This window comes from Hippocampus zosterae, chromosome 6 (assembly GCF_025434085.1).
Source record: "Hippocampus zosterae strain Florida chromosome 6, ASM2543408v3, whole genome shotgun sequence".
Lineage (NCBI taxonomy): Eukaryota > Metazoa > Chordata > Actinopteri > Syngnathiformes > Syngnathidae > Hippocampus > Hippocampus zosterae.
In genome coordinates, this window is record NC_067456.1 from 2,239,637 (window position 1) to 2,263,657 (window position 24,021).

Below are 24,021 nucleotides of genomic sequence, written 5' to 3' on the forward strand. Positions count from 1 at the left end.
GTTTTTATCAGTCAAAAACGCCTTATATACATGGTCTTTTTTTTTCAGCTAAAAACGCCTTACTATACATGGTCGTTTTTTTTTCGGTCAAAAACGCCTTACTATACATAGTCGTTTTTTTCAGCTAAAAACGCCTTACTATACATGATCTTTTTTTTTTTGTCAAAAACGCCTTACTATACATGGTCGTTTTTTTCAGCTAAAAACGCCTTACTATACATGGTCGTTTTTTTCAGCTAAAAACGCCTTACTATACATGGTCGTTTTTATCAGTCAAAAACGCCTTATATACATGGTCTTTTTTTTTTCAGCTAAAAACGCCTTACTATACATGGTCGTTTTTTTTTCGGTCAAAAACGCCTTACTATACATGGTCGTTTTTTTCAGCTAAAAACGCCTTACTATACATGATCTTTTTTTTTTAGTCAAAAACGCCTTACTATACATGGTCGTTTTTTTCAGCTAAAAACGCCTTACTATACATGGTCGTTTTTTTTTCGGTCAAAAACGCCTTACTATACATGGTCGTTTTTTTCAGCTAAAACGCCTTACTATACATGGTCGTTTTTTTCGGGCTAAAAACGCCTTACTATTCATGGTCGTCTTTTTTCGGCTAAACACGCCTTACTATTCATGGTCGTTTTTTTTCGGTTAAAAACGCCTTACTATACATGGTCGTTTTTTTCAGTCAAAAACGCCTTACTATACATGGTCGTTTTTTTTCGATCAAAAACGCCTTACTATACATGGTCGTTTTTTTCGAGTTAAAATCACTTACTAAACATGGTCGTTTTTTTCAGCTAAAAACGCCTTACTATACATGGTCGGGTTTTTCGGTCAAAAACGCCTTACTATACATGGTCATTTTTTCCAGTCAAAAACGCCTTACTTTACATGGTCCTTTTTTCGGCTAAAAACGCCTTACTATACATGGTCGTTTTTTTCAGTCAAAAACGCCTTACTATACATGGTCGTTTTTTTCAGCTAAAAACGCCTTACTATACATGGTTGGTTTTTTTCGGTCAAAAACGCCTTACTATACATGGTCGTTTTTTTCGAGTTAAAATCACTTACTAAACATGGTCGTTTTTTTCGGTCAAAAACGCCTTACTATACATGGTCGTTTTTTTCGGTCAAAAACGCCTTACTATACATGGTCATTTTTTCCAGTCAAAAACGCCTTACTTTACATGGTCCTTTTTTCGGCTAAAAACGCCTTACTATACATGGTCGGGTTTTTCGGTCAAAAACGCCTTACTATACATGGTCATTTTTTCCAGTCAAAAACGCCTTACTTTACATGGTCCTTTTTTCGGCTAAAAACGCCTTACTATACATGGTCGGGTTTTTTTCCGGCTAAAAACGCCTTACTAGACATGGTCGTTTTTTTTTCGATCAAAAACGCCTTACTATACATGGTCGTTTTTTTCGGTCAAAAACGCCTTACATTACATGGTCCTTTTTTTCGGCTAAAAACGCCTTACTATACATGGTCGTTTTTTTCGGTCAAAAACGCCTTACATTACATGGTCCTTTTTTTCGGCTAAAAACGCCTTACTATACATGGTCGTTTTTTTCGAGTTAAAATCACTTACTAAACATGGTCGTTTTTTTCCCCCCAGAGCTGGGCCAGACCAATTTTGCTGACTCGGATCCATCCATCCATCGAAGTATCTTCATATGTTCTAGCAACCCAATCTTTGCTCAATAAAAATGACGTTTATTCAAACCACTTAAACTTGAACTGTGGTGTTATTTAAAGTGTATGGGTGTTCCTTCATGTTGATCTGAGTTTTTAGAATTTGAAATTTCACAAAAAGACGCCAGTTCACGTTTGACGACCGACACCTTGCTTGCCTTGTTTTTGTTTCTGGGGGGAACCTTTTGAACGAAGGACGCACTAAAGGCGGAAGTGTCCATTGTGGGGTGTTTTTTTTTGGCATTCAAAAATGATTCACTCGGGCTTATTCTTGTAAAAGGTAAACACGACACATTAGCGGACTTAATCAGCATGCACATATTAATGTTATTGCGGTTAATTATGAATTGTTGTGGTGAAAATTTGAATTTTAAAAGCGCCTTATATTTCTGTGCAGCGTTGACGATGTGAAAACGTGTTTTTTCTTATATTCGTAATGCCTACATTAATAGATGTATTTATGATATATTAATATATGTAAAAAATCTGATAAATCCCTGGCGTTGGGTGAAATTGTTGTACCTCCAAAATCCTCATTTTTCAGGAGACCCCCAAAGCGCCGTGCGTCTTAATTGCGTCATCGTCAAAGAGGGCGAAATTAAAAACGACAAAATAGTTGAAAGAGAGTAAACAGTTTATCAATAAAATGGTCATATGTTACAGTATCTCAAAAAATATTCATCTCACTAATGATTTTTCTTGGGGGCTGGGGGCGGGTGTCAGCCGCCCATGACGGACTTTTCAGCCTTACTTAATGATGACGAGCTGGATGATGAGGAGCGCCCCTTCCCCTCCGGATCCCTCCCGCCCATCACCGCGCTCCTGCCCGAGCTGCAGCGGCGTTTGATGGGCCAACCCCCGGACCCCAGCCTCCCTGTCCACCGGGTGGGCTGGATCTTCCGATCGGCCGATCCCCATTGGTTGCTGGGGCCAATCGATGGGCCAACCCGGTTGGAAGCGGCGTACGTCTCTGTCGTCTGCGCTCTGATCGGCCGCGCTTCCCTGCTGCCATGTGACGTCACCAATGCCGGACCCCCCGCGCTACGTCACTACGCCGACGTGCCCGCTGTGGCCGGTGCCCTGCAAGCCCTGCTGGCTAAACTTCAGGCAGCGGGCCCGGACCGCCGAGCCCGGGCTGTGACGCTGGCCGTGGCGCCGCACGTTTGCGTGTTTGCCGCCACGCACATGCAGGTTGATGCAAACAAACACGCAGCCACATTGTGTGTGTATGCGAGTTGTTCTAATTACCGCGCTTTCAGGAGCGCTCTTGGACGAGCCGCGCGTCGAGAGAAGCGTCTCGCGGTCTGGAGTCGCAGTTGCTGGCAGCGGGAGGCTGGCAAGACTCCGCCCACATGCTGGCAGGGGGCGGGCCTGACGCCGAGGCGGGTCTCCTTGGGGCGGTCCTGGACGTCTTGCAGCCCGCACTCGGCAGGTAACGACGGCCGCCGTCACGCTAGTCCTTTCGGGTGTAACCAACGAGCGTGCGTTTCAGGGAAGCGCGGCAGCGATGCGACGAGATCGACGAGGTCGACTCGGTGTTCGCGTGGACGCTTTTCCAGGTGCGACGCAGACCGAGCACGCGATCCGTTGAAGGCGTCGCCGGTTACGTTCTCTCTCCCATTTGGCCGAAGGCTTGAGTGATGTCATTGCGGGTGCAGGTGCAACGCCCCTTCCTGGCCTCTCAGCTGCCCCGCCTCCTGGGCCCCGCCCTCCTCCTCAGCGACCACCATGAGGCAAACAAGTGCATGCTGGGAATTCGCTGCCTGCACCATATTGTCAGCAACACGGTCAGCACACAAACACGCAGTCGCCATACATGCTCACACTCCAAAGTGCTCCCCGCACCCCCCCCCCCCCACTCATATTCAGTACTTAAATTATGCGTGCGCGTCTTTAGGCTGCCAGCGAGCTGCGCGCGTTGAACCGGGCTGACGTGATGTACGAGGCGCTGTTCAAACATCTGCACGGCTCAAACGCCGACATCATGCGGGTAACGCACCCATGTGCGCACATCGCCACGGCGACCGCACCTCACTCACGCCGTCTGCCGTTACGCACGCACAGCTGGCGTTGTCGTGCCTGTTGGACGTGCTGGCCGTTTTGGAGAACCCCCCCTCGGCGGCCGCGCGCCCCGCCGCCTCGACGGGCCGCCGCCGGACGGCCCGTCGCCACGACGACGTGCTGCGTCTGCTTCTCACGCGCATGGAGGCCGAACACAAGGTGGCGCTCAGGAGGGTCTACGCGCAGGCGCTGCCGAGCTACCTGCAAAGGTGCGTACTGATGTCTCCATGTATGTGTCAAAGTCACGGCTACCGCTAACTCCCCCACCCAACGTTTCACAGTGACGTTCTGCGTGTGTGTGTGTGTGTTTAGGATGGGAGTGTGCGCGTGTCGCCACTTGGGGCGTCTGAGTCGCGTGGTGCCGGGCTACCTGGAGGTCAGCGACCCCCCCGAAGAGCTCGCGAGACTCGACACGCTCGAAGCCCTCCAGCAACTCATTACGGCGGCGTGGCCACGGTAAGCGCACGCATGCGTGCGTTAGCATTTAGCGTATTTTACGCCCTATAAGGTGTCTTTGGAGGAAGAAGGCGCACCTCCAATTAAGTGTTGGAGAGAAAAAAAGAATACAAGTGATTAAAAAATTACGTTTATAATAGATTTGCAGCAAAACTAAACAAAACAACAATAGGATAGTTTCAGAAGGTGTTGCGAAAATGCTCAAACAAGTAACTGGAACGTTACCTTGCTGAGCGCCAACGTCACCACCCGCAGGTTAGCGGGTAGCGTCAACCTGTGGCTGCCGTGTTTGCTGCGCCTGGTGGTGGACACTTCGTCCGAGGCGAGCCTCCGCCGCGACGTCGCCCGTCAGCTGAGCCGCCGGGCCGCTCGATGCCTCGCGCTGCTGGACGCCGCCGCCCACGGACACTTGCAGGTGCTAATCTGCTAACTCGCTAGCATGTTGCCTCAACTCTGTGTGCGTGTGTGTTTTTAAAGCACAGCGCTAACGTGCTAACACAATAAATGTGTGTGCGTGTGTGTCAGTGTGCGCTGGAGCAGGTGGACGCGAGCTGTTGTGCTCCCGAGGTGGCGAGTTGCCTGGCAACAATCACCGCGGCGAAGGAGAAGAGCTGATCCCGTCGGACGTGAGCCGTCGGCGTCCCACGTTCCAAGTCACGCGTGCGCTCCGCATCCTGTTTCCTCCCGCCGCACTTCAAAAAGAAGTTTGGGACGTTCGCAGCCAAACGGCGAGTTTGCACTGAGCGGCGTTTCCTCATAGACGTCATTGCTGCGGTGTAGCACTCGGATCAGATAGCGACACTCAGCGCTACACACACACACACACACACACACACACACACACACAAATAAGGAAAAGAGGGCTGAAAAGTGTTTTGAAGTACACAAATGTATCATGTAATAAAGTAAACCCCAACCCCCCCAACAACACATTGACTGTCCTCCTTTTTCTGCACAGACGCAGCATCATACCGACACGAAAGCTCCTGTATGATATTCACTCACAAAGACGATAACAAAAGGACATTTTTGCAATGATTGGTTTGCAAAATCTAAAACCTAGTTTTGGTTAATTGTTTTTCAACACAGCTTTTTTTTAAAGAGCAAAAACGATCTTTCGCTTTACTTATTTCATGAGTTTTCTTGTAGTCTATTTGTTTGCCCGTCCGTGGCGTTTCGCATTCGGCACTCGCGTTGACCTTTTGGTCTTCCGAGTAAACGAAGCCACGAACGCCAACCGCTGACAGATTGCGCGAACGTTGCGTCAATGCACAGGCGCGCTCTCACCTTGAGTCTGCGATGCTCCGCCTCCATGCCCTGAAGGTCCGCCTTTGCCCGCTCCACCTGTACCGAGACCATCAAAAGCATTGGAACCCGAGTGGAACATCAGCAATGGTGTGTGTGTGTGTGTGTGTGTGTGTGTGTGTGTGTGCATTTAGTCTAAAGGAATGTATTGGCTAAGGGCGCACTCCTGTGTCTAGAAATGTGTCTTTTTCATTCCTTTGTCGAGCAGAAAGGGTGGTCCTCGCTTTGTAGGCCTTTTTACCTGGTCCTCACTGTGCCACAAGTGCAGGAATGTGTGTGTGTGTGTATTTAATCTAAAGGAATGTATTGGCTAAGGGCGCCCTCCTGTGTCTAGAAATGTGTCTTTTTCATTCCTTTGTCGAGCAGAAAGGGTGGTCCTCGCTTTGTAGGCCTTTTTACCTGGTCCTCACTGTGCCACAAGTGCAGGAATGTGTGTGTGTGTGTGTGTGTATTTAATCTAAAGGAATGTATTGGCTAAGGGAGCCCTCCTGTGTCTAGAAATGTGTCTTTTTCATTCCTTTGTCGAGCAGAAAGGGTGGTCCTCGCTTTGTAGGCCTTTTTACCTGGTCCTCACTGTGCCACAAGTGCAGGAATGTGTGTGTGTGTGTCATACCTGAGTGAGGGTCCGGTCCAAGCATGCATCAGCCTCCTGACACGCACGCACAAGCTCAGCTAGTCTGCACACGCACAAATGACAAATATGACGCACTATAAATTGAATTTTAATTGGCATATTTTTAGCTGTGCTTAAGGTTAATTGACAGCACGAAATGAGCGAAAATTCGACGACGTTTGTGTATGCGGCCCCTCGGAAGAGAACCTATGGCCGCCCACTTTGGCATTTTTCAGTCAAGTTGTACTTGACTCTGAATTGCAGTCTTTGTCTCAAAGCTCGGAAATTCAATTGAAAGGTTCCGAATTTTTTATTTGCATGAGGAAGGTGGCTCGCGCTATTTTTGAAAACCTCACGACAAACAATGCGCATCACATTAAGAACGGAGCAAAGAGGCATCAGCGCAAAGTGTGTTACCTGTTTGCAAAGCGTCTCTTGCGTTTATCATTGGAAGCTTGACCTCTTCAAAAGGTCAAACGGCTAATCGTGCCCATTTCGGTTCAATTTTCAGAGCGCATTTTGTTTCGGGTTGACGCATACCAAATATGATCCATGCCATCTCACCACGACTTGTCCAAAACCTTAGACAACAATTTCTCCTTCGAAAATTTTGAAAATGCACTTTCAATTTTCATAACCGCTAAATCTGTGTGTGTGTGTGTGTGTGTGTGTGTCTGTGTGTGTGCATACCTGCATGTGGCCATGTGCACTGTGGTGCAGAGTTCTTGGGACTCTGACTCCCTGTCACTGAGCTCCGCCTCCACTGCTCTCAACCGCTGATGCTCCGCCCTGGTCCGCCTCCTAAGCTCCGCCTCCTCATCCCGCAGGGCTCTGGGTTTGTATGAAAGTTGTTTCACATAGTAAAGTGCCAAGTTTTAACGTGATGGGATTCCACATTCGAATGTGATACGTTTCCTGCTTTAGCGTGATTTTGAGTGAGTTTATTTTATATTTAAACATATTTAAAATTCTAAGTAGTGTTGAAAAGTGCGTTTGTTGACCTGAGGCGCAGTGCCATCTGCTTCAGAGTGGTGGCGCTGTGCTGGGACGCGGCCTGGAAGACAAACAAGTCTCTTTCGCTCATTGTCCCGTCTCGTGTGTCTTTTGTCGACCCCTGGCTACGTGTACGTGCGTGTACCTGGTTGCTATGGAAACGCGCGTGCACGTGCATCAAGCGTCTGTCGGCCTCGCGAAGTTCGGCTCGTCTCTTGTGAAGGGTTTGCTCCACGCACTGAACCTCCTCACACAGCTGCAACACGCTCCTACACACACATCAACACGCTCACACGGCGAACGGCGCGGTGCTGTCAGGGGGTTGCGTGCGTTACCTGTCTGCGTGGGGTTTCGGTTTGCCGTTGGCGCCCCCCGACAGGCGGCAAGCCCGCCCCATTCCGGGCGTCCTGGCGTTGACGACACTTGCCGTTGACGGAGATTCCGCCCGGGTGACACACTTGTGGTGGTGGGCCAGAGAATGTTCAAGTTGGGTGATGCGCTTCCGGTATCGGGTCAGCTGGTCTTCGAGCTGGTCTATGTGCTTGTGGTGCTCGGAAGACTGTTCTTGTAGTTGGGTTATGTGGTTCTGGTATTGGGTCACACGGTCCTCGAGTTGGGCAATGCGATTGTGGTCCGGCTGGTCCTGCAGTCTGGCCATTTGTTGCTGGGTTTGCGCCACGCTGGTTCTGGTTTTGGTCTGCTGTGTTTGACATCATCAACGCTCAAGAAGTGGCGGGCTTGCGTTTCCTCTTATCGGATGGTGTGGTTTTGAGAGCGTGGGCTCACCTGTCCCAGTGTGAGCTGCTGGTTTAGCTCCTCCCTCATCTCCTTCAGCTCCGCCTCCAGACCCGCCTTCTGCCATTTCAGCACCTGGGCCTCCGACTTCAGCGCCGCCAGCGCCTCCTGCTGGGCCGCCATCTTCTGCGGACACGTCATCAAACGTCAGACACGCCCCCCCCCTATCCCAGTGGAAAAATTAGCTTTCAGAACAAAACGTGCCACGTCATTTGTCGAAACTTTGAACGGGAAAATAACACCACTCAGTTGGTGAGCCGAGCGTCCCCGTGACGCAGGTTCAAAGGTCACCTGATCACAAACCCGGGCCGTGTCCTCCAGCTTCTTGCGGCGTCTCTGAGCATCCTCCAGGTGGCGCTGAAGACTTTCATTCTCAGCCTGCAGCTCACTGGCCTGAAACAAGAGCAAGCGGAATTACTTGCGCCACATGAGCATGGTAACATCTATGCTAATTATTAGCATAGATGTCCAACTGTGGCATTTCGCTTTATGTGTTAGCAGTAAGCTAGCAGAATTTTTTTGGTTTTTTTTTTACTCAGGTGCAAGGCAAGTACACGTCTCCAGCGTACTAGTTTTATTGCAGTATACTGTACAGTTGCCTCTTCTCGAGGGAAATGAACCATAAAAAAGATGGAACAAAGAAGCACAACATTGCGGAATTGGTGAAGTGGTACCTTAAGTCGAAGTCCTCGGAGATATTCCTGAAGTCCACTGAGGATCCCCTCCAGGTCCTTCTGCAGGAGCTCATTGGCCAAGATCTGCCCTGGAGACCACACGACAAAAGAAATTTGCTCACAAGGAGGATGAGAAAAAAGAGGAGGCCTGTGATGGGCCGACGCCTGTCCTCACCATCCGTCAACTGCTGCTCCAGCTCTTGTATCTCTTGTGTTTCCACGGCGATGCGGGACAGGGCGTCCTCAAGGCGAGCGTTCATGTCACTCGGCTTCATGCTCATCCCCTTACGCTCAGGTGGGCACTGTTTTTCAAGGAAAATGTACTTCACCTTATTGAAAATCTTTTGGCCCTTTATAGATTTTTTTCAGTGGTTTTATAAAGGGCATCAATTCTATACAGATTTTTGGTTTGGCCACGCGAGCCGGTCCCTATCTACCCGCGTCCACACCATATTTCGAAACAAGATGTTGCGTCTTGTTGACTTGTGGAAAAATATCAGCCTGTTCTCGATGAGTTTGGGTGCTGTAATCACGGTTCGACTGGTGACGGACTCCGAAAACGGATGAAGTGTCCGGACCAGAAGGCTTGCACTTGGCTTGACGTCAACAGGTGTTACCTTCGATTATTGGATAAGACGGCAGCCATTGTATTATTTAAAGCGAATTTTAGAAGATTTTTCATGTGTGTCAGTTTAGCACCGCGACGAGTAAAAGACAACCACAACTCGTCTCATCTTATTTAATAAAACGAAGTCAACATAGAAAAAAAGGAACTTTTAAAGCAGGCTGCTGTGTTTCCTGTTCACATTTGACACTACCTTTGCTCGGTCGTCATCTTCAGCGCTCCTGGAATCATTCAAGAATATTTTGACCTTGCAAATGTTTTGTGCTCGACTTTCGAGTCCGCGGCACGCACAGCTCGTTAGCTTAGCGGCTAACGGGGAAGTCACATGACAGCCACTCCCGCGGGTGCCTTGTTTAAAAATTGCTTTGATTTCCTTACAAGCGCTTCACAATAAAAGGATCCCGCAGTAAAGAGCTGCGTTACGCTTTTATTATGAAAGCTCCCATACAAGCAGTTGGCTTTTCATTAGCGGAAACTTACAAACATTTGAACTACGGCGAGTGGCTGAAGCAGACTTGACAAAAAGGCAAAGTTCACAGCAGAAACATCGCGCGCAACTTTAGACCCTCCAAAAAAACCAACCAAGCAAATAAATGAGTCACATTTTTCAGTTGCGTGGTTGCCAAGGAGACCAGCATTAGCTCGTATTCGCACGAGTCTTAAGAAGGATCCATAAGAAGCATTATCTGCGTCTCCATGGTAATCACTTAAGCAGCCACCTTAATCTTGCTCATGCGACGTGAGACACAAGTGCTATTTTCTCATGGCATTTTATTTTATTTGACGCGTTGCATCAAAGAATTGTGAGCACTCAATGTGCGTTGTTCAAAAAAGTCAATGCAAAGCCAGTCATTCCTTGACTCGTGTGTCGTCCATGTTTTTCATCAGTGAAAGTGACGTCACATCACGCCAAGCAGTCATCATGTCAAAGTTTCGTCAGTCATGTCGCAGTTTTGTCATGACGTCAAGGTGATTTGCATAACTTGCTGTCGGCATGTTATGCCCCGGCATGCCGCCGACGTCAGGTGACACCATCAGGCCTTTGGACAGCTGAAGAGCTGTAGGTCGAGAGCGTACTCGTCCATGCTGGCCGTTTGCGCCGAGCAAACCGGATCTTCACATTGGGTGGGCCACGGCTCCAGTGTGGCGTCAGCGTCCAGGGGAAGGCGGAACCTGAGGACCGCAACTGCAATGTAAAAGCCGGGCGGGGCCGGGGGTCCACCCGGGAGCCTTCCCTGAAAACGGGCGGTACGCTCACCTGGAGGCGTGGCCCACTTGCACCTCGGACCCGCTGGATCCCATCAGCAAATACTGCCGGTTTAGCTCCACGTGGACCAGGTCGCACGTCACCTTCTTGATGAGCTCCACCTCGGAGCCGGAACTCAACGTCTCGAACCCTAATAAACGGCACGTGACACGCACATCATGGCCGCCACCGTCGCGACTCCTCCATGGCCTAATTTACAATCTTCTTCATGGACTCTAATGATCAGTTTCTGTTTTCTACTGAGATTATTTTTAGACAGCGCTTGTAGGCAATTGAGTCTTCAGGGTCTGTTGGAATTACCCGGATCTGTGTTCTTGAGGACTTCACGGACGTTGGCTGTGAAGGTCACAAAGTCTCCTTCTGTTTGCGAAGACTTGACTTGCAGTTTATAAGCTGCAAACACGGAGTGGCATCACGCTGGCGCCGCGTTCGGGGGTCTCGGTGCAGAACGTGACGGCGTTGTGGCATCCTCACCGTATTTGATGTGAGGCTGACACGTTTCCTGGAGGCGTTTGGCGGCAGTCAAGGTCACGTCGGGTTTGGCTCTGTAGGTCGCGCACGCGGCTGTGACCACACAAGTTACATGACGCACGTTCAATGAAACGGCACCTGGTGGACTGGCAACCAATCAGCTTGCGGGGGGGAGGAGTCACCTGTCATGCATTGGCACTGGTCAGCCACGCAGAAACGCTGCAGCTTCTGCTCCGTGTAGGAGAAGGCTTTGCTACACAAACTTCCTACGGAGGAACAACAACATTCATCTCCACTGACGCAACTTGAGCGCATTTTTTTGTTCGGATTAGCCATTATTCCAGTGTAATTGCAACGCTAATTATGCTTCTATTGTCAAACTGTATGGGTAACATTTAGCACAGATGAAATTTCTTCCCTCAACATAAAACAAGAGGAAAGTTTTTAAAAAATTGCATAGAAAGTGAACCAAAGTCTGATTTGACAGCTAGCATTGAGGCTAATTCGGCAACTCGAGCACCAGGTCTTCAGAGAACTACAAGCCTTTGCCGAGTGGATTACATTGTCCATTGTCCTCGTCTAGAAGTTCAATCGTCCTCCACTTGGATTTCCATACCAAGGATGTTCTCACCTTTGTCCTGAGGCTCAGAAACAGTCAGCAGAGACTTGCTGGCCCCGCCCACCTTGAAGCCAACGCGGATCCGAAAGCTGACGCACAGAAACACGTCAGACGGAACCTAGCAACCCCAGACAGGAAGTCATCAGAGATGGCGCAAGGGGGTCATGAGGAAGGCGTCCGGGTGTTTTCAGTGCTCACCGAGTCCATCTGGATGACGACCGTGGTACCTTGAAGCTCGTAGTGGGAGATGACAGGTTCCATTGTATCTCGGAACTGCAACATGTTAGCATAGGGTTTTTTTTTTGGGGGGGGGGCAACGTTTTGCTACATCATCGGCATCGGAGGTAGGACTCGCCTGTCTCAGGTCCTCCAGGTGTGCCTCCACGCCGGTCGGCAGCTGGATCTTCATGACCGTCATTGTGGACTCGGTCGCCAGCTCATTGGGAGGAGGCTTGTACCTGCAAAACGTGAAAAAAGATGACCCGCATACTCCGGAACTACTCAAAGGTGCCGTGCCAATATTTTGTGTCATCGTCCTTTATTGGGTTTGCAAAATAAACGGGTTAGAAATAATAATAATAATAATAATAATAATGCGGCAGCGTGACGCAACATTTTCGGTTTATTCCTCAACTCATCTGATGCAGCCGCGTTGTTGCCCTCAGCCATTTTTCCGGCTCCTGTCCCATCAAAAAATAATTTGATGGGACCTTTAGTCATTTGATCAGACATTTGTAAAATCGACTTCAGTATGGTAACCATATATTTGCGCCACTTGGTTAACTTCCCACTACTACTGCCAGGACCGGAGTTACAGCTTTAGCATGCGGGCTAGTTAGCACAGAGGCTAACGGCTAATTTGTCTTACTTGGCACACGCGGAAAGGTGCGGTTCACGGATGCTGGGGCCTGAGAGGAGGAGGAAGAATAGCCAAGGTTAAGGGTCAACAGACAGTTGGTGTGGCAGCCATTTTGTACGTCTTACCGTCCTCCGCGTCTGCGCCGACCATCTCGATGCTAAGGTCAAAGTTGCAGTTGCGAGAGGGCGGTGTGGTCTGGTAGTACGCCGTCTTCATCTGACACGCAAAATTTCAATTTCAAGTGCATTATGGGAACGTGTGTTGATTCGGCTAAGCCACACCCACCTTGACACTTGACACGCCTTTCCCGAATCCCGTGGAGACGGTGATGTCATCGTTCTTCAACACCTGACAGCACAGACGACAACTTACAAACTTACTTGCCATTGAGTCTTTGGGGTCTCGCGAGCTAGTTGATTCTCCGAGGCCAGAGGTGGGAGTGCCTTTTTGATTTCCGTGCTAGACAAGCCAAGGTGTCGAGCCGAGCTCTCGTGTGATGTTTGAGTCTCTAAGCTCTCGGTCTGTGAGGTCTCGTTTATGATTCAGTCTCCAGACTCTTATGATACGATGGAGTCTCAATGGGTCTCGTGGTGCGACTGGGTTTTTCGGTTCTCATCTCGAAATGAGTCATTCGGCTCGTTATGGATATTGTGACAAACGTCTTAGCTTCCATTTGCCGGAGGGATCCAAGTTCAAGCGCCAAGAGGAACCAACGCAAGCCCCTCCTCCTCACCTGGATGGGCGTGGCCACTGGCCGCGAGGGGCTTAGGTGGACCCGAGCCAGCGTTCCTTTGCGTCCGTAGCGGACGTTGATGTCCTGGTCGAGGACGGCGCGGGGGACCACCCGGCTGTACTCCGTCAAAGCCTCCAGAGTCAAAACCGTGTCCTGATTGGCCGGAAGTCGGAGTGTCAAACAGGAAGTGGGATGAATGTCATGTCGAGATGGGGATGGCATTGAGGTACCTGCACAGAGTAGAATCCTTGTCCATAGTGCTGATCTTGGGTCAACCAGGACACGATGGGGTTGGCGTACGGGATCCGGCCCTTCAAACAAGAACTGGCGTGTCAGTCAATCTTGTCAGAGTGGACACAGAGACGTCCAATCAGAGAGTCGCACCTTCAGCAGCGTGCTGAGCAGCACGTACGCCGTCGTCTCCACTGTCAGGCCGCTTGATTGGTCGGGTCTGAGCCAACCCGTTGCTGTGCCGGACTCCTGCCAGTACCTGAGCACAGTTGGGTGTCCTGCACGCACACACATGCATGAGCAGACTCTCTCACACACACACACACACTCACACACACACACCTTTCTCCTTGGCCAGCCTCTCCAGGCTGTTGATGAGCGCGACACTGATGGCGTTGTTTGGGTCGTGAAGCGTCAGGGCGTACGTGGCCAGCGCCCGCACGTAGACGCTCTTCACCGTCTGAGCATGCTGGGAAATGTACTCTGCGGCGGACCTCATGCTGTCGTCGTGGAACTGCAGGAGAAACCCGGAGAAAGGCGCTGCGATTGGCTGTCGAGAGCGGAAAGCCGGAGACGAAAAGGAGGAGCCACCTTCAGTTGCAGGATCCGTTCTCTGATGCTGGTTGCCCGACGCAGAGCGATAAGGACCAGCGATGTCAGGTACAGAGAGCGCTCCGCTGGCTCCGCCCCCTCAGCCTGCAGCCATTCACAAAGGTTGCAGATGTTGGAAAACAACCCCCCCGCATATTACTTGAGGTGTGGCAGGGTAGACTTTCCATGAATTTGTTGGCTCTGAAGGAGGACGTGTCTGAAAAGGAGCCATCCGGGTTCTGAGCATTCCGGATCAGCCAGGACACAGATTCGGACAGAGCTTGGCGGTCCACCTGGAGCACGGGGTCCACGGAAGCCAAGGTCCGAACCGCCGCCGCCGTTAGCCTGGCGGAAAGGAGACAGCAGCATGGTCAAGAGACCTGTACGTTTGGCCGTGCATGTGTGTGTGTGTGTGTTCTGACCAGGTACTGGCTTCCCTCTTGGTCCACATGCTGTAACTGAAGTCTCCGCGTCGGAAAGAAGAGATGCCGACCAGTCCTAATCACACACAGCCGTGTTTTTAATCTCTCCAACTCACGACTTCCTGTCCACCTCATGACAAGCAAGCGTAAACCAACGTGACACGACGCGATAAGGAAAGAGAAAGAGAACCCTCTTTGATTTTCTGTCTCATGTTGGCTGAGTTCTTCTGGATGTCTCCGCCCAGGGTGTCCCAGCTCTGGGTGGTCTCCAAGTAGCGGTACACCATGGCCAGAGGGAGGACCCTGCCCAGCTCGGCCTCCAACGAACCACCGGGGAGGTTGATCAGCTCTCGTAGGCCTTCAGGGTTTAAGACCACTTCCACAACATCTCCCAGAACTTCACCTGGAAGCCACATGCGGACACTGGCCATTGGCAACAACCTCTTACAGACTTCTTCCAAGTCTGTAAGAGATTACAACCTTACAGAGTTACAACCTCTTACAGAGTCAAATTTGACCCAAACTCCAACTCGGACCCGTGTTTGAAATGTGAGAGGACACCACAGTACCCGAGGAAAACCCGCGCAAGGCACAGGGAGAACATGCAAACTCCACACAGGAAGGCCGCAGGCGGGAATCGAATGCACTGTGTGGCAGAGGTGCTAAGCGGTCAACCGCCGTTCCATCTGGATTCTTTCTTTTTCTTCTTCTTCTTACTATTATTGTCAGATTACCAGAAACGGTGTCATAGATTTGTTCTGTGTCCTAGACCAGGCAAGTAGCAACCAGGCAACTAAGTGACTTTGGTCCTTAGTTGGAAAATGGAGGCGCTGACTTGGGAATGCCTTTGGTGTACATCCATGTTGGAACTAGACGAGGGGCCAGAGGGAATTCCCAACCTAGACTGCTGGTCCCGCAACCAAGACCTGGTTCAGCAGAAGAAAACCAGAAAACATCTCACCGTTAATGGTCACCATCCTTTCCACAACTGTGTTGGGAACGATGTTAGCTGGCTGGAGGTTCTTCAGCACCACCGCGGTCTTCTCAGAACCTGCGGCGATGACACCGTCACATCATTGCCAACGCTCTGCTCACAGAAGGTTTAACCCCCACCCCGTGTCCTTTTAAAAAATATAAACAAATCCTAGCAAAAGGCCTTTTGGCTGCCCTGTACCGTAGATTCCCTGCGGGTCCAATATGCCGCCGGAGTAATCTTCCATCTTCACTCCTTCGGGCTACCGACAAAAACTCATCGGTCATTCACAGAGTCACCTTTGACCTCGGATGTGGGGTCGCGTCGAGCGCCTACCACCACTCGCAGTTTCTTCTCCAGGATGTCCTGCGTTCCCTGACTCTGAGTCTTCAGGGTGAAGGTCAGCGTGTGTTCTCCGGGCTCCAGGCCCATGAGGGTGAACGTCACCTTGGCCACGTCCCTCGCCGACAGCAGGCTCCATTGGCAGACGGTGGAACGAAGCCCCGCCCCCGCGGTGGCCGGCCGGGATTGGAGCAGGCACACCTGCGGTCCGACCGTCAGCGTCACGCAGAACTGAGGGAGAAAAGGGGCGATGATTTCGGGTTGAGAGGCACGTGGGAAACGGAATCTGCGGCGGTACCGTGATGCTATCCGATTGCTGGTTGTACACGGAGCCGCTCAGCTCCAACTGCTCGCCGCGGACCACCTGGTAGGGAAGTGGCACGTCCACGCTAAGCGGCAGCCGCACCGGCACCTGCACCGCATTGGACACGCATATACCTGCGGGAGAGCGTCGCAAAGTTGGAGGGAGGAAACGGGGGTGGGGTGCTGGGTGGGGGGTGAGGAAGCAGTGGTAGGAAACCATTCTCACCGTTTCTGAACATTCCGATGGCCTTCAGCTCCCACGTGGTCAGAGAGTCGGGAAGTCTCCTGGTGACGGACATCTGAGCTCCTCTGCGAGCACGACAAACACGAGTTCCTGTTGCGGCTCATGCGGTCAAAGATTTATTTGTGGTAGTGGGTGAGGTGGGGGGGGGGTGGATTTCACCTGGTGGGCTGGACTTCCCACAGCCAGCTCTCAGGGAAGAAACTTCTGACGAGAGAGGGCGCTGCATCAAAGTCAGCCCCCATGTCTAAATGCACACACACACACTGATTCAGATTTTCCACTACAAAACCTGTAGCGCGGCCCGGTAGTCCAGTGGTTAGCACGTCGGCTTCACAGTGCAGCGGTACCGGGTTCGATTCCAGCTCCGGCCTCCCTGTGTGGAGTTTGCATGTTCTCCCCGGGCCTGCGTGGGTTTTCTCCGGGTGCTCCGGTTTCCTCCCACATTCCAAAAATATGCATGGCAGGCTGATTGAACACTCTAAATTGTCCCTAGGTGTGAGTGTGAGCATGGATGGTTGTTCGTCTATGTGTGCCCTGCGATTGTCTGGCAACCGATTCAGGGTGTCCCCCGCCTACTGCCCGATGACTGCTGGGATAGGCTCCAGCACCCCCCGCGACCCAAGTGAGGATCAAGCGGTTCGGAAGATGGATGGAAAACCTGTAGCTTGATTCGCCACACATCCAGTTGATTGATCCCAGACCAATCCAGCCCCATTTGATTGGGCCTTGTTTTCATGGAAAAACCGATGCAGGCCAAAGGCGTGAGGTTGGTGTGAGGCTGGGCCGTCGTGGAAAAGCGGATACTGACCATAGCGGCCCAGGATGAGAGTCTGGTCCCGGTTCAGGTGCAGCTGGACGAACTCGCAGCAGTTTGCGAAGACGAGGCGACATTGCACGTGATGCGTCGTCCGGCGGATGCTCTGCCGAGCGAATTGCTGGCAGGTCACACTCTTGGGGATGTACTTCATGCCGTACTCGCAGCACGGCGCCAGGGCTCCAAACGAGGCGGCTGCACGCGCACAGATGGGGCTCACTGACAAGAACTACGACGACACGGACCTCGTCCGCACGCTTCTGAAGATCGGCGGGTCACCTTTGTCTTTCTTCATCGCTTCCGTTAGTGCTCTTTTGCTTCGCACGGCAGCGGTGCACGCCGCACCTGTGTCGGACACAATCACAATGGACTCTTCAGTACTTCCTGTCCGGTTCACTACTTCCTGGCGCCATTGACTGACCGTCGGCTGCCGGCTGGGCGTTGGCGTTGGTCATGAAGGTGAGGCCGGCCAATCGGAAGACGTCCGCTGCGTCTTTGCCGCCGCCTCCTCCGCAGCCTTGGTCGCTTTCCTTGATGTGACGCAGCACCTGAGGGCCCGCCCACATCCTGTTAGTGACGTCGTAACCAATCCCGTTCTTCATGTGGAGTGGTCCAGATACCATGGTGACAGGGTCTCTATAGTTGGGGTACAGATGATAGAGGGCAGAGTCCACAGCAGAAAAGGCCACCAACCCCTCCTGATTGGTCCTGACGTGCAGCTGCAACTCATCCTTTGGCCTGTAGTCCCGCCTTTTATATGACAGTTCAGTCTGTCATATAGCACGCGCACACACACACACACATAAATGTCACACTCGCGGATCATGACAACGCACAACACACACACACAAACCACACTCAAGTACACTCCTCAACAAAAATCTTAGTGGGGACTTGATGTGTGTGAGTGGAGGGTGCCAATGTTTCCCACCTGTAGTCCGCTAACGCAGGGGGCGGTGACTTTTAGCCACACAGAGTCCGCCACCAGCTCGGATGTGCCCTCAGCGTGCAGGATGTAGTAAACCAGGACGCGTACGGATGGGACCATGGCGTCCGTCACAAGGAAGTTGAGCGTTTGCTTGTGGTCGCCACTGGCGACAAATTTATGGCTGCCGAAGTGGACTGTCTTGCCTTTGGACAGCACCTGAGCGACACGTGACGTCGGTTAGACCAGTGGGGGGGGGGGGGTGCAAACGGAGGCTGTCGATCTGCTGTCCTCACCAGGAAGCTAAGCGCCTTGATGGGCACGTAGGCGGGCGTGGACGAGTACACCTTGATGTTGGCGAAGTGGCCCACCTCGAGGGCCTGGCCGGACAGCGGCAGGTCGATGTACAGGTAGCGGCGGTTTGGAGACTCGTAAGCCACCGCCGTGAGATCCAGGCGAGCCTGACTGGCGGCCGGGAGCGATGTGTCTGACGTCTCGAACTGGAATGAGCCGTTTGGCGCAAAAATGTCTTAAAAGTACATTCCGAACAGTTACTGTGTAACAACATTACACGTGAATAACATCATCCCAAAGGTTAATAGGACAAATTGGCGATAGAATGACAACAAATGCCTACAGAATTGCAAAGTAAAGTTTGCAGTTTACAAATTGATAGCAGGATAATTATGGGAGGTTAATAACATGTTAATTACAGGTTAATAACAACTTAGTCACATAATCGCACGTTGATAGTGCGTTAATGGCTATTGTGTCTGTTAGCATGAGCTAGCTCTTGGCTGCTGTAGTGGAGACACTAAGAGATATGTTAATATGGTAATTAACATGTCAATAACAGGTTAGTATGCTAATTTCTGGCTAATAGCGTGTTAATAACAGGTTGGGGGTCATCATGTTCCTTACCGTGAGAGAGGCCTTGGCGGCTGTAGCGGGCGTGTTGCAGACAAAGATGGCGAGGCCTTCCGATTGACTGCGGGCGCGCTCGGGGCAGACTTTGACGTCCAGCTCGCCACTTGGACTCCATATGCGCTGCTGGGACACGCGCACCGCCACCTGGCTCACCGCCTGCTCCAGGTGGTCCTTCACCAGAACCTGCCGCCGTGAGCGAGTGAGTGAATGGTTGAGTATGTGAATAAGTATGTGAGTGAGTAAACAAGTGAATGAATAGTTAAGGAAGTTGAGAAAGTGAGAGAGTGAGTGAGTGACTGGGTGAAGCAGACATCACCTGGACGGTGTATGGAAGTCCGGGTTTGATGAAAGGGGGCGTGGACACCAGCGTCAAACTGTAAGGTGACTTGACAAACTTCACAGCTGAAAACTCCGCCTCCTGGCTGATACCACCTGAGTAACGGAGGAGGAGGTTGGGGGTTGGGAGAGCTGACCATGTGTGTATGTGTGCATACCATATTCCTCTTGGAGAAGCACAGCGATATACAAGAACTTCCCGATGAGAGCGTGAAGGTCTTTAGGTCCATCTTGACTGGACAAAAGCTCCTCCATGTTGATGCACTTGTCCATCTCACCCGATGACGACAACTGAACACACACATCCGTAGTTGCACCACCAAAACGCAACACATGCATTCGAGCAACTCGAAGAAGAAAAAGCAAATGGTCTGACTCGCTCTCTGGTCACGGAGTGTGGGATGATCACAGGAAGTGCCTTCTGGCTCACGTAGCCGAAGCGCAAGAAGAGTTCACCGAAAGAAACCGGAGCACCGTGAAGATACCTGAGAGCAACACCGGGACAAGATGGAAAACACCATTCATAAGATCGAGGTGGGCCAGAGGTTGAAGAGGAGTTGTTTGCTTACCTGGCCTCCACTTTGAAGCAGAAACGCTTAAAGTTCCCAAAGCTGATGTAGTTCACTTCAGGCTGGACCACGATGGAGAAACTGGGAAGAACTGACAACACAAACATTTTCAAACACCTCGACCTTAAACTTGACCAGGTCCATAGACTCAGGCCTTATCCTGTGTCAGGACTACAGACCATGAAATATGGGACAGGATCAGGCCCGCACACCTGGACCATGACCTGCACCAGGATCCGAACTATAGACCAAGACCTTAACTTGGATCACAACCATTGACCACAGACCATTGACCCGCCCAAGTCTCACCATATTCTCGAATCTCAAAATGTGTTGTGGCTTTGGTGCTGAAGAGGTCCGAATATGAGGCTTCGATAGACCAGACTCCCAACCTGGAATGACATCAGTAGATCAGATCCTGAGAAGCTCTGGGAAGGTTCAGGTTCTGGTTCCCAGGTCAGTACTTTGGTCTGATGGGAATCTTGAAGGGGTTCTGCATGGATGGGATCCCGTTGTTCGGGTCCAACAACTCTTGCACGTCCACCGTCTGATGATCGGGATCCTGGGTTAGCGGGTGAAGAATGAGTGATTAAATGTATGAATGGGTTTGTCAGTGAAAGAGTGATTGAACGAATGGCTCATTGACTGAAGAGGTAAGTGAGTGAATGAGTGGCTAGATAAGTGAATGTGTGATTAAAAGGATGAAAGGGTCGTTGTGTGAAGGGGTGAGCCAGTGAAGGAATTCAATGAATGAATGGGTGAGTGAATGGATGAATAGTGGAGGAACTGAATGCTCGGGTGAGCGAGTGGACGAATAGAAGGCAGTCCGTCAATAGTTCCCGCCCACCTTGAAGGTGAGGAAGACGCTGCGATTTGCCGGATGAAGCTCCTGGTTCAACGAAAACGCACGCACCTTCACTACAAACCCAGAAAACGGAAGTGATGTCACTCCGGCTCCGCCCACAGCACAGGAAACAACAGGCTACTTCCTGTCACCAGCGGAGAGTCTCACCGCTCTGCGTGGGCGTGTACAAAGGTTTGTCGGTCTGGATGAACAGGAAGCCGTTTTGCCGGCTGACGGGTATTGACACATGTTGGTTGATCTCCGCTGATTGGACGTGAAGGATCACATGATCCACACTCTTGTCCAGCTGGCCGGAAAAGATCTGAAGACGAGAAGAACCGAATGACTGGGCGGTCGGGAACGATTGTCAACGGATGCGATCACGTTAGCGATCATTCCCCACGGCATGTTTTTGTGACTCTGTTCGTCAACTATTGAGAAGCGCTATGTCGAAAGAGTGAAAAATTATTCTCAGCCAGACAAAGAAGTGTGAGTAGTTCTGAGGAGTTTTCGGGGTACATGAGTCGATCTCACTCACCCTCACTGAGGCGATGGCCTGGTGCTGGTTCTGGTTGTTGAGGGTCACCACTTGACGGGACAGAACCTGCAAGAGGGAGTTAAAGGAGGCACGAGTGAGTGATTGAGTGAGTGAGTGGGCGCATGAACGAGTGAGAGAGTGAACCTTGTGGTCCGGCGCCATGGAGGTCTTAAGGAAGACGTAGACCCTGACCGCCTGGGTGACCCCAAACATCTGCACCAGGACCGTCTCCATCGCGTCTATGTGCATAACCATGGGGGCGCTCACCAGGTAACTGAGGAAAAGGGGCGGAGACTAGATCACACACTCAGCTCTCATTGGCTCATGGCCTAATGAGGTCACACCAGGAACACAAACTGTACATTGTGAGAAAGCTAGCAGTCTTCCACTCTGATCACAGCCAACATTTCTTTACCACAAAATGAAGAGGAAGAAAAACAAAAGTTCCCCAATTGTTAGCATAACAACTGTTAGCATGATTGCACTTCATTCACAAACACCCTCGGTCCCAATTTTTACTGATCCAATCATTGATAGTTACTGTTTGTCTCAATGTGTATTGCATTAGGCTGGCGACCATTCCAGGGGGTTCTGCCCGCAGTCAGCTGGGACAGACTCCAGCACATTCTATTATTATTATGATAATTACACGCGCTGGTTAGCTTTGAGCTAGCAAAGATGGACACGCGGAGTGTTCGTCGTCCATGTGTCATTATGCAGTGTCTGAGAGCGGCCACATGAGGGCGCCGTGGTCAAGCCCTTCAACGTCATGACTTGCAGCTGCTTGGAACCCATTGGCCTCGTTTCCTCTTTTTCATCATCATCACACGAGCACAGGAGTCTCAAAGTCCAGTTCTACAGGACCACTTTGCTGCATGTTTTCTGTCTCTCCCTGCTGCTTCATATGGTCGATTATTTGAATTAGCTGCCACAAAATGAAGAGGAATTTTGCAATGGGGCAACATGAGAAACAGGTGGTTATGGTTGTGTCCCAAAGGAACTTTCCTGATTGGCAACGTGTTTTGTGAAGAAGCAAATTCCCTCAGATGGGCCTTTTCCGATAAAACAAATGCAAATTCATCTTTGTGTCTTCAGACTTCCTTTTTTTTTTGGTTTCTTCGGCAAATGTCACTCAAGCTCTCTCGAACAATAAATTGATTCCAGTTGCATCAAGACAAGTGTGTCATGAGAGGGTGGGATCACTTCTGCACCTTTGAGGAGCAATGCATAATTAACAAAATAATCATTCAAAAAAAAAACACATTTGAACATGAGATAAAGATTTAGTCCATTCTAATTCAATAAATGGAATAAGGATATCAACTCACGTTGTGGCCTGCTGAGCCCTCACCGTCCAGCTCACGCAACACACGCACAATAACAGCACGCACACTTTCATGCCGCAGACACACACGCACACACACGCACACAAAATAAGATGATCCTCCGAAGTAGTCGCGTCGCAAGGCAAAAGTCGAAATAGAGTTGCTTCATTGACACTTGACTTTTAACACGGCACCTACACAGACATGAACACACGATGGAACTTCCTGTGTGTGTACACTGAATGTGTCTGTGTGTGTGTGTGTGTGTGTGTGTGTGCGTCCAAAGGTGACTAGGTCCACTTGGTGTTTTCGGACACTGCGCAACATATTGATTCTGGCTAGCAGTCTCAGTCTAATATGAGAGCAGCAGCAGAAGCTGAAGGTACATTTTCTTCAAATATGTGGACCGGGGGCTGAAAATCGCCCCCGAGTGGAGGCAAGACCATTCACAAAATCAAAGTACAATGGACGTCAATGTCCAACAAGAACTTTGTGCATCGTTCAAGAAGCGATGTTGCGCTGTTCGCTGATTTAGCATGTCAACATTATGGGTGCGTTGAGAAATGCGCTCTGAGCGCGCGACGCGTCACTCCGTTGTTGAAATGTGTCATTCGTGGCCCAAAAAAGGGCTGGCGTAGCGCGCCATTGAGGACACGCAGCGGCCAAAGCGTCAGGCGGGCCAGACGGAAAGCGTTTAAGCACCAATTGAAGAATGCTTTCCAACACGGGTTCCGCTCGGCCTCTCTTCTCTGAACACACATGCTCCCCCTGTTAGCATGGAATTACAACAACAAACTAATGGGCTTGCTGATACTAGCATGCTCGCTTTTAGTTTAAAAAAAAAAATCTATATATAATATTGCATGTTGGCATACTATGACGAAGCTAGCAGGCTTGCTAAAACCAGCCTCCTAGCATTTTGTTCTACAGGAGCTAAAGGTGAGGTTGCGCATAGAATACACACTCACACACACACACACACACACAGCATGTTAGCATCAGCTAGCAGGACTGCTGACTTTGTTGACTTTGTTAATAAATGTTAACCTTTTGAGCAGGTCAAACTGTAGGTGAACTCACTTTATTAGTATATGTATATAGCATGTTACCATACATGACACATTGTTAATAACGCTGGGACATAAAATTCAAAAAGAGATCTGATCTTATATTCCCTGTTAAGAGCATGCAGCAAAGTGAAAAGATTAGTATGCTAGGCTAACGCACACGCAGCATGCAAGACAAAGTAGTCATATGCTGCTATGCTAACTCCCAGTGTTAGCTGCGCCTCTGCTCAACTGGTTTTTTTTTTCAAAATCCAGATCAGCTCCCCCCTAGATTTCGATTCAGAAGGTTGTTATTCGAATTGATTCTTTATGTTAATTGATTTAATTGTAATTATTTCGGATGTGATTGAATTTGAATTGGATTTGATAGTTTTGATGCCGATCTTTGAGGTTACGGTTT

At 50.4% G+C, this 24,021-nt stretch overlaps 3 protein-coding genes across 6 annotated transcripts; 1 reads left to right on the forward strand and 2 right to left on the reverse strand.

Moving 5' to 3' along the window:
- Positions 1-1,843: 1,843 nt before the first annotated feature.
- Positions 1,844-5,138, forward strand: tti2 (TELO2 interacting protein 2). The gene is made up of 10 exons (XM_052067331.1): positions 1,844-1,979; positions 2,423-2,890; positions 2,959-3,131; positions 3,192-3,258; positions 3,358-3,486; positions 3,597-3,689; positions 3,764-3,969; positions 4,073-4,216; positions 4,472-4,631; positions 4,742-5,138. Exons 2-10 carry the CDS (start codon positions 2,429-2,431, stop codon positions 4,829-4,831), a joined length of 1,524 nt encoding a protein of 507 aa, XP_051923291.1. The 5' UTR covers positions 1,844-1,979; positions 2,423-2,428; the 3' UTR covers positions 4,832-5,138.
- LOC127601766 (centriolin-like) lies at positions 4,331-9,536 on the reverse strand. 4 transcript variants are annotated; one of them, XM_052067335.1, is made up of 12 exons: positions 9,415-9,536; positions 8,772-8,898; positions 8,597-8,685; positions 8,214-8,315; positions 7,914-8,045; positions 7,463-7,824; positions 7,273-7,396; positions 7,136-7,188; positions 6,825-6,965; positions 6,135-6,198; positions 5,504-5,560; positions 4,331-5,024 (listed from the first exon to the last, which is right to left on the reverse strand). In XM_052067335.1, exons 2-12 carry the CDS (start codon positions 8,875-8,877, stop codon positions 5,019-5,021), a joined length of 1,236 nt encoding a protein of 411 aa, XP_051923295.1. In that variant the 5' UTR covers positions 8,878-8,898; positions 9,415-9,536; the 3' UTR covers positions 4,331-5,018. The 4 variants fall into 4 exon arrangements, with proteins under 4 accessions (XP_051923295.1, XP_051923293.1, XP_051923294.1 ...); XM_052067333.1 differs by having other exon boundaries at positions 7,463-7,827; XM_052067334.1 differs by having other exon boundaries at positions 7,914-8,048.
- Positions 9,537-10,082: 546 nt separating this feature from the next.
- c5 (complement component 5) lies at positions 10,083-22,786 on the reverse strand. The gene is made up of 43 exons (XM_052067512.1): positions 22,558-22,786; positions 21,374-21,503; positions 21,230-21,295; positions 20,860-21,013; positions 20,695-20,765; positions 20,312-20,409; positions 20,157-20,239; positions 19,848-19,938; positions 19,655-19,763; positions 19,437-19,569; positions 19,259-19,374; positions 18,937-19,125; positions 18,312-18,515; positions 18,022-18,234; positions 17,711-17,860; positions 17,512-17,638; positions 17,370-17,435; positions 17,085-17,285; positions 16,436-16,520; positions 16,259-16,341; positions 16,028-16,167; positions 15,724-15,960; positions 15,589-15,649; positions 15,376-15,465; positions 14,605-14,817; positions 14,415-14,490; positions 14,179-14,337; positions 13,993-14,098; positions 13,744-13,915; positions 13,555-13,679; positions 13,401-13,481; positions 13,171-13,323; positions 12,723-12,785; positions 12,563-12,653; positions 12,447-12,486; positions 11,934-12,036; positions 11,777-11,851; positions 11,591-11,696; positions 11,142-11,225; positions 10,963-11,052; positions 10,789-10,881; positions 10,480-10,618; positions 10,083-10,394 (listed from the first exon to the last, which is right to left on the reverse strand). The coding sequence occupies exons 1-43, from the start codon at positions 22,626-22,628 to the stop codon at positions 10,256-10,258; spliced, it is 5,076 nt and encodes a 1,691-aa protein (XP_051923472.1). The 5' UTR covers positions 22,629-22,786; the 3' UTR covers positions 10,083-10,255.
- Positions 22,787-24,021: the final 1,235 nt, after the last annotated feature.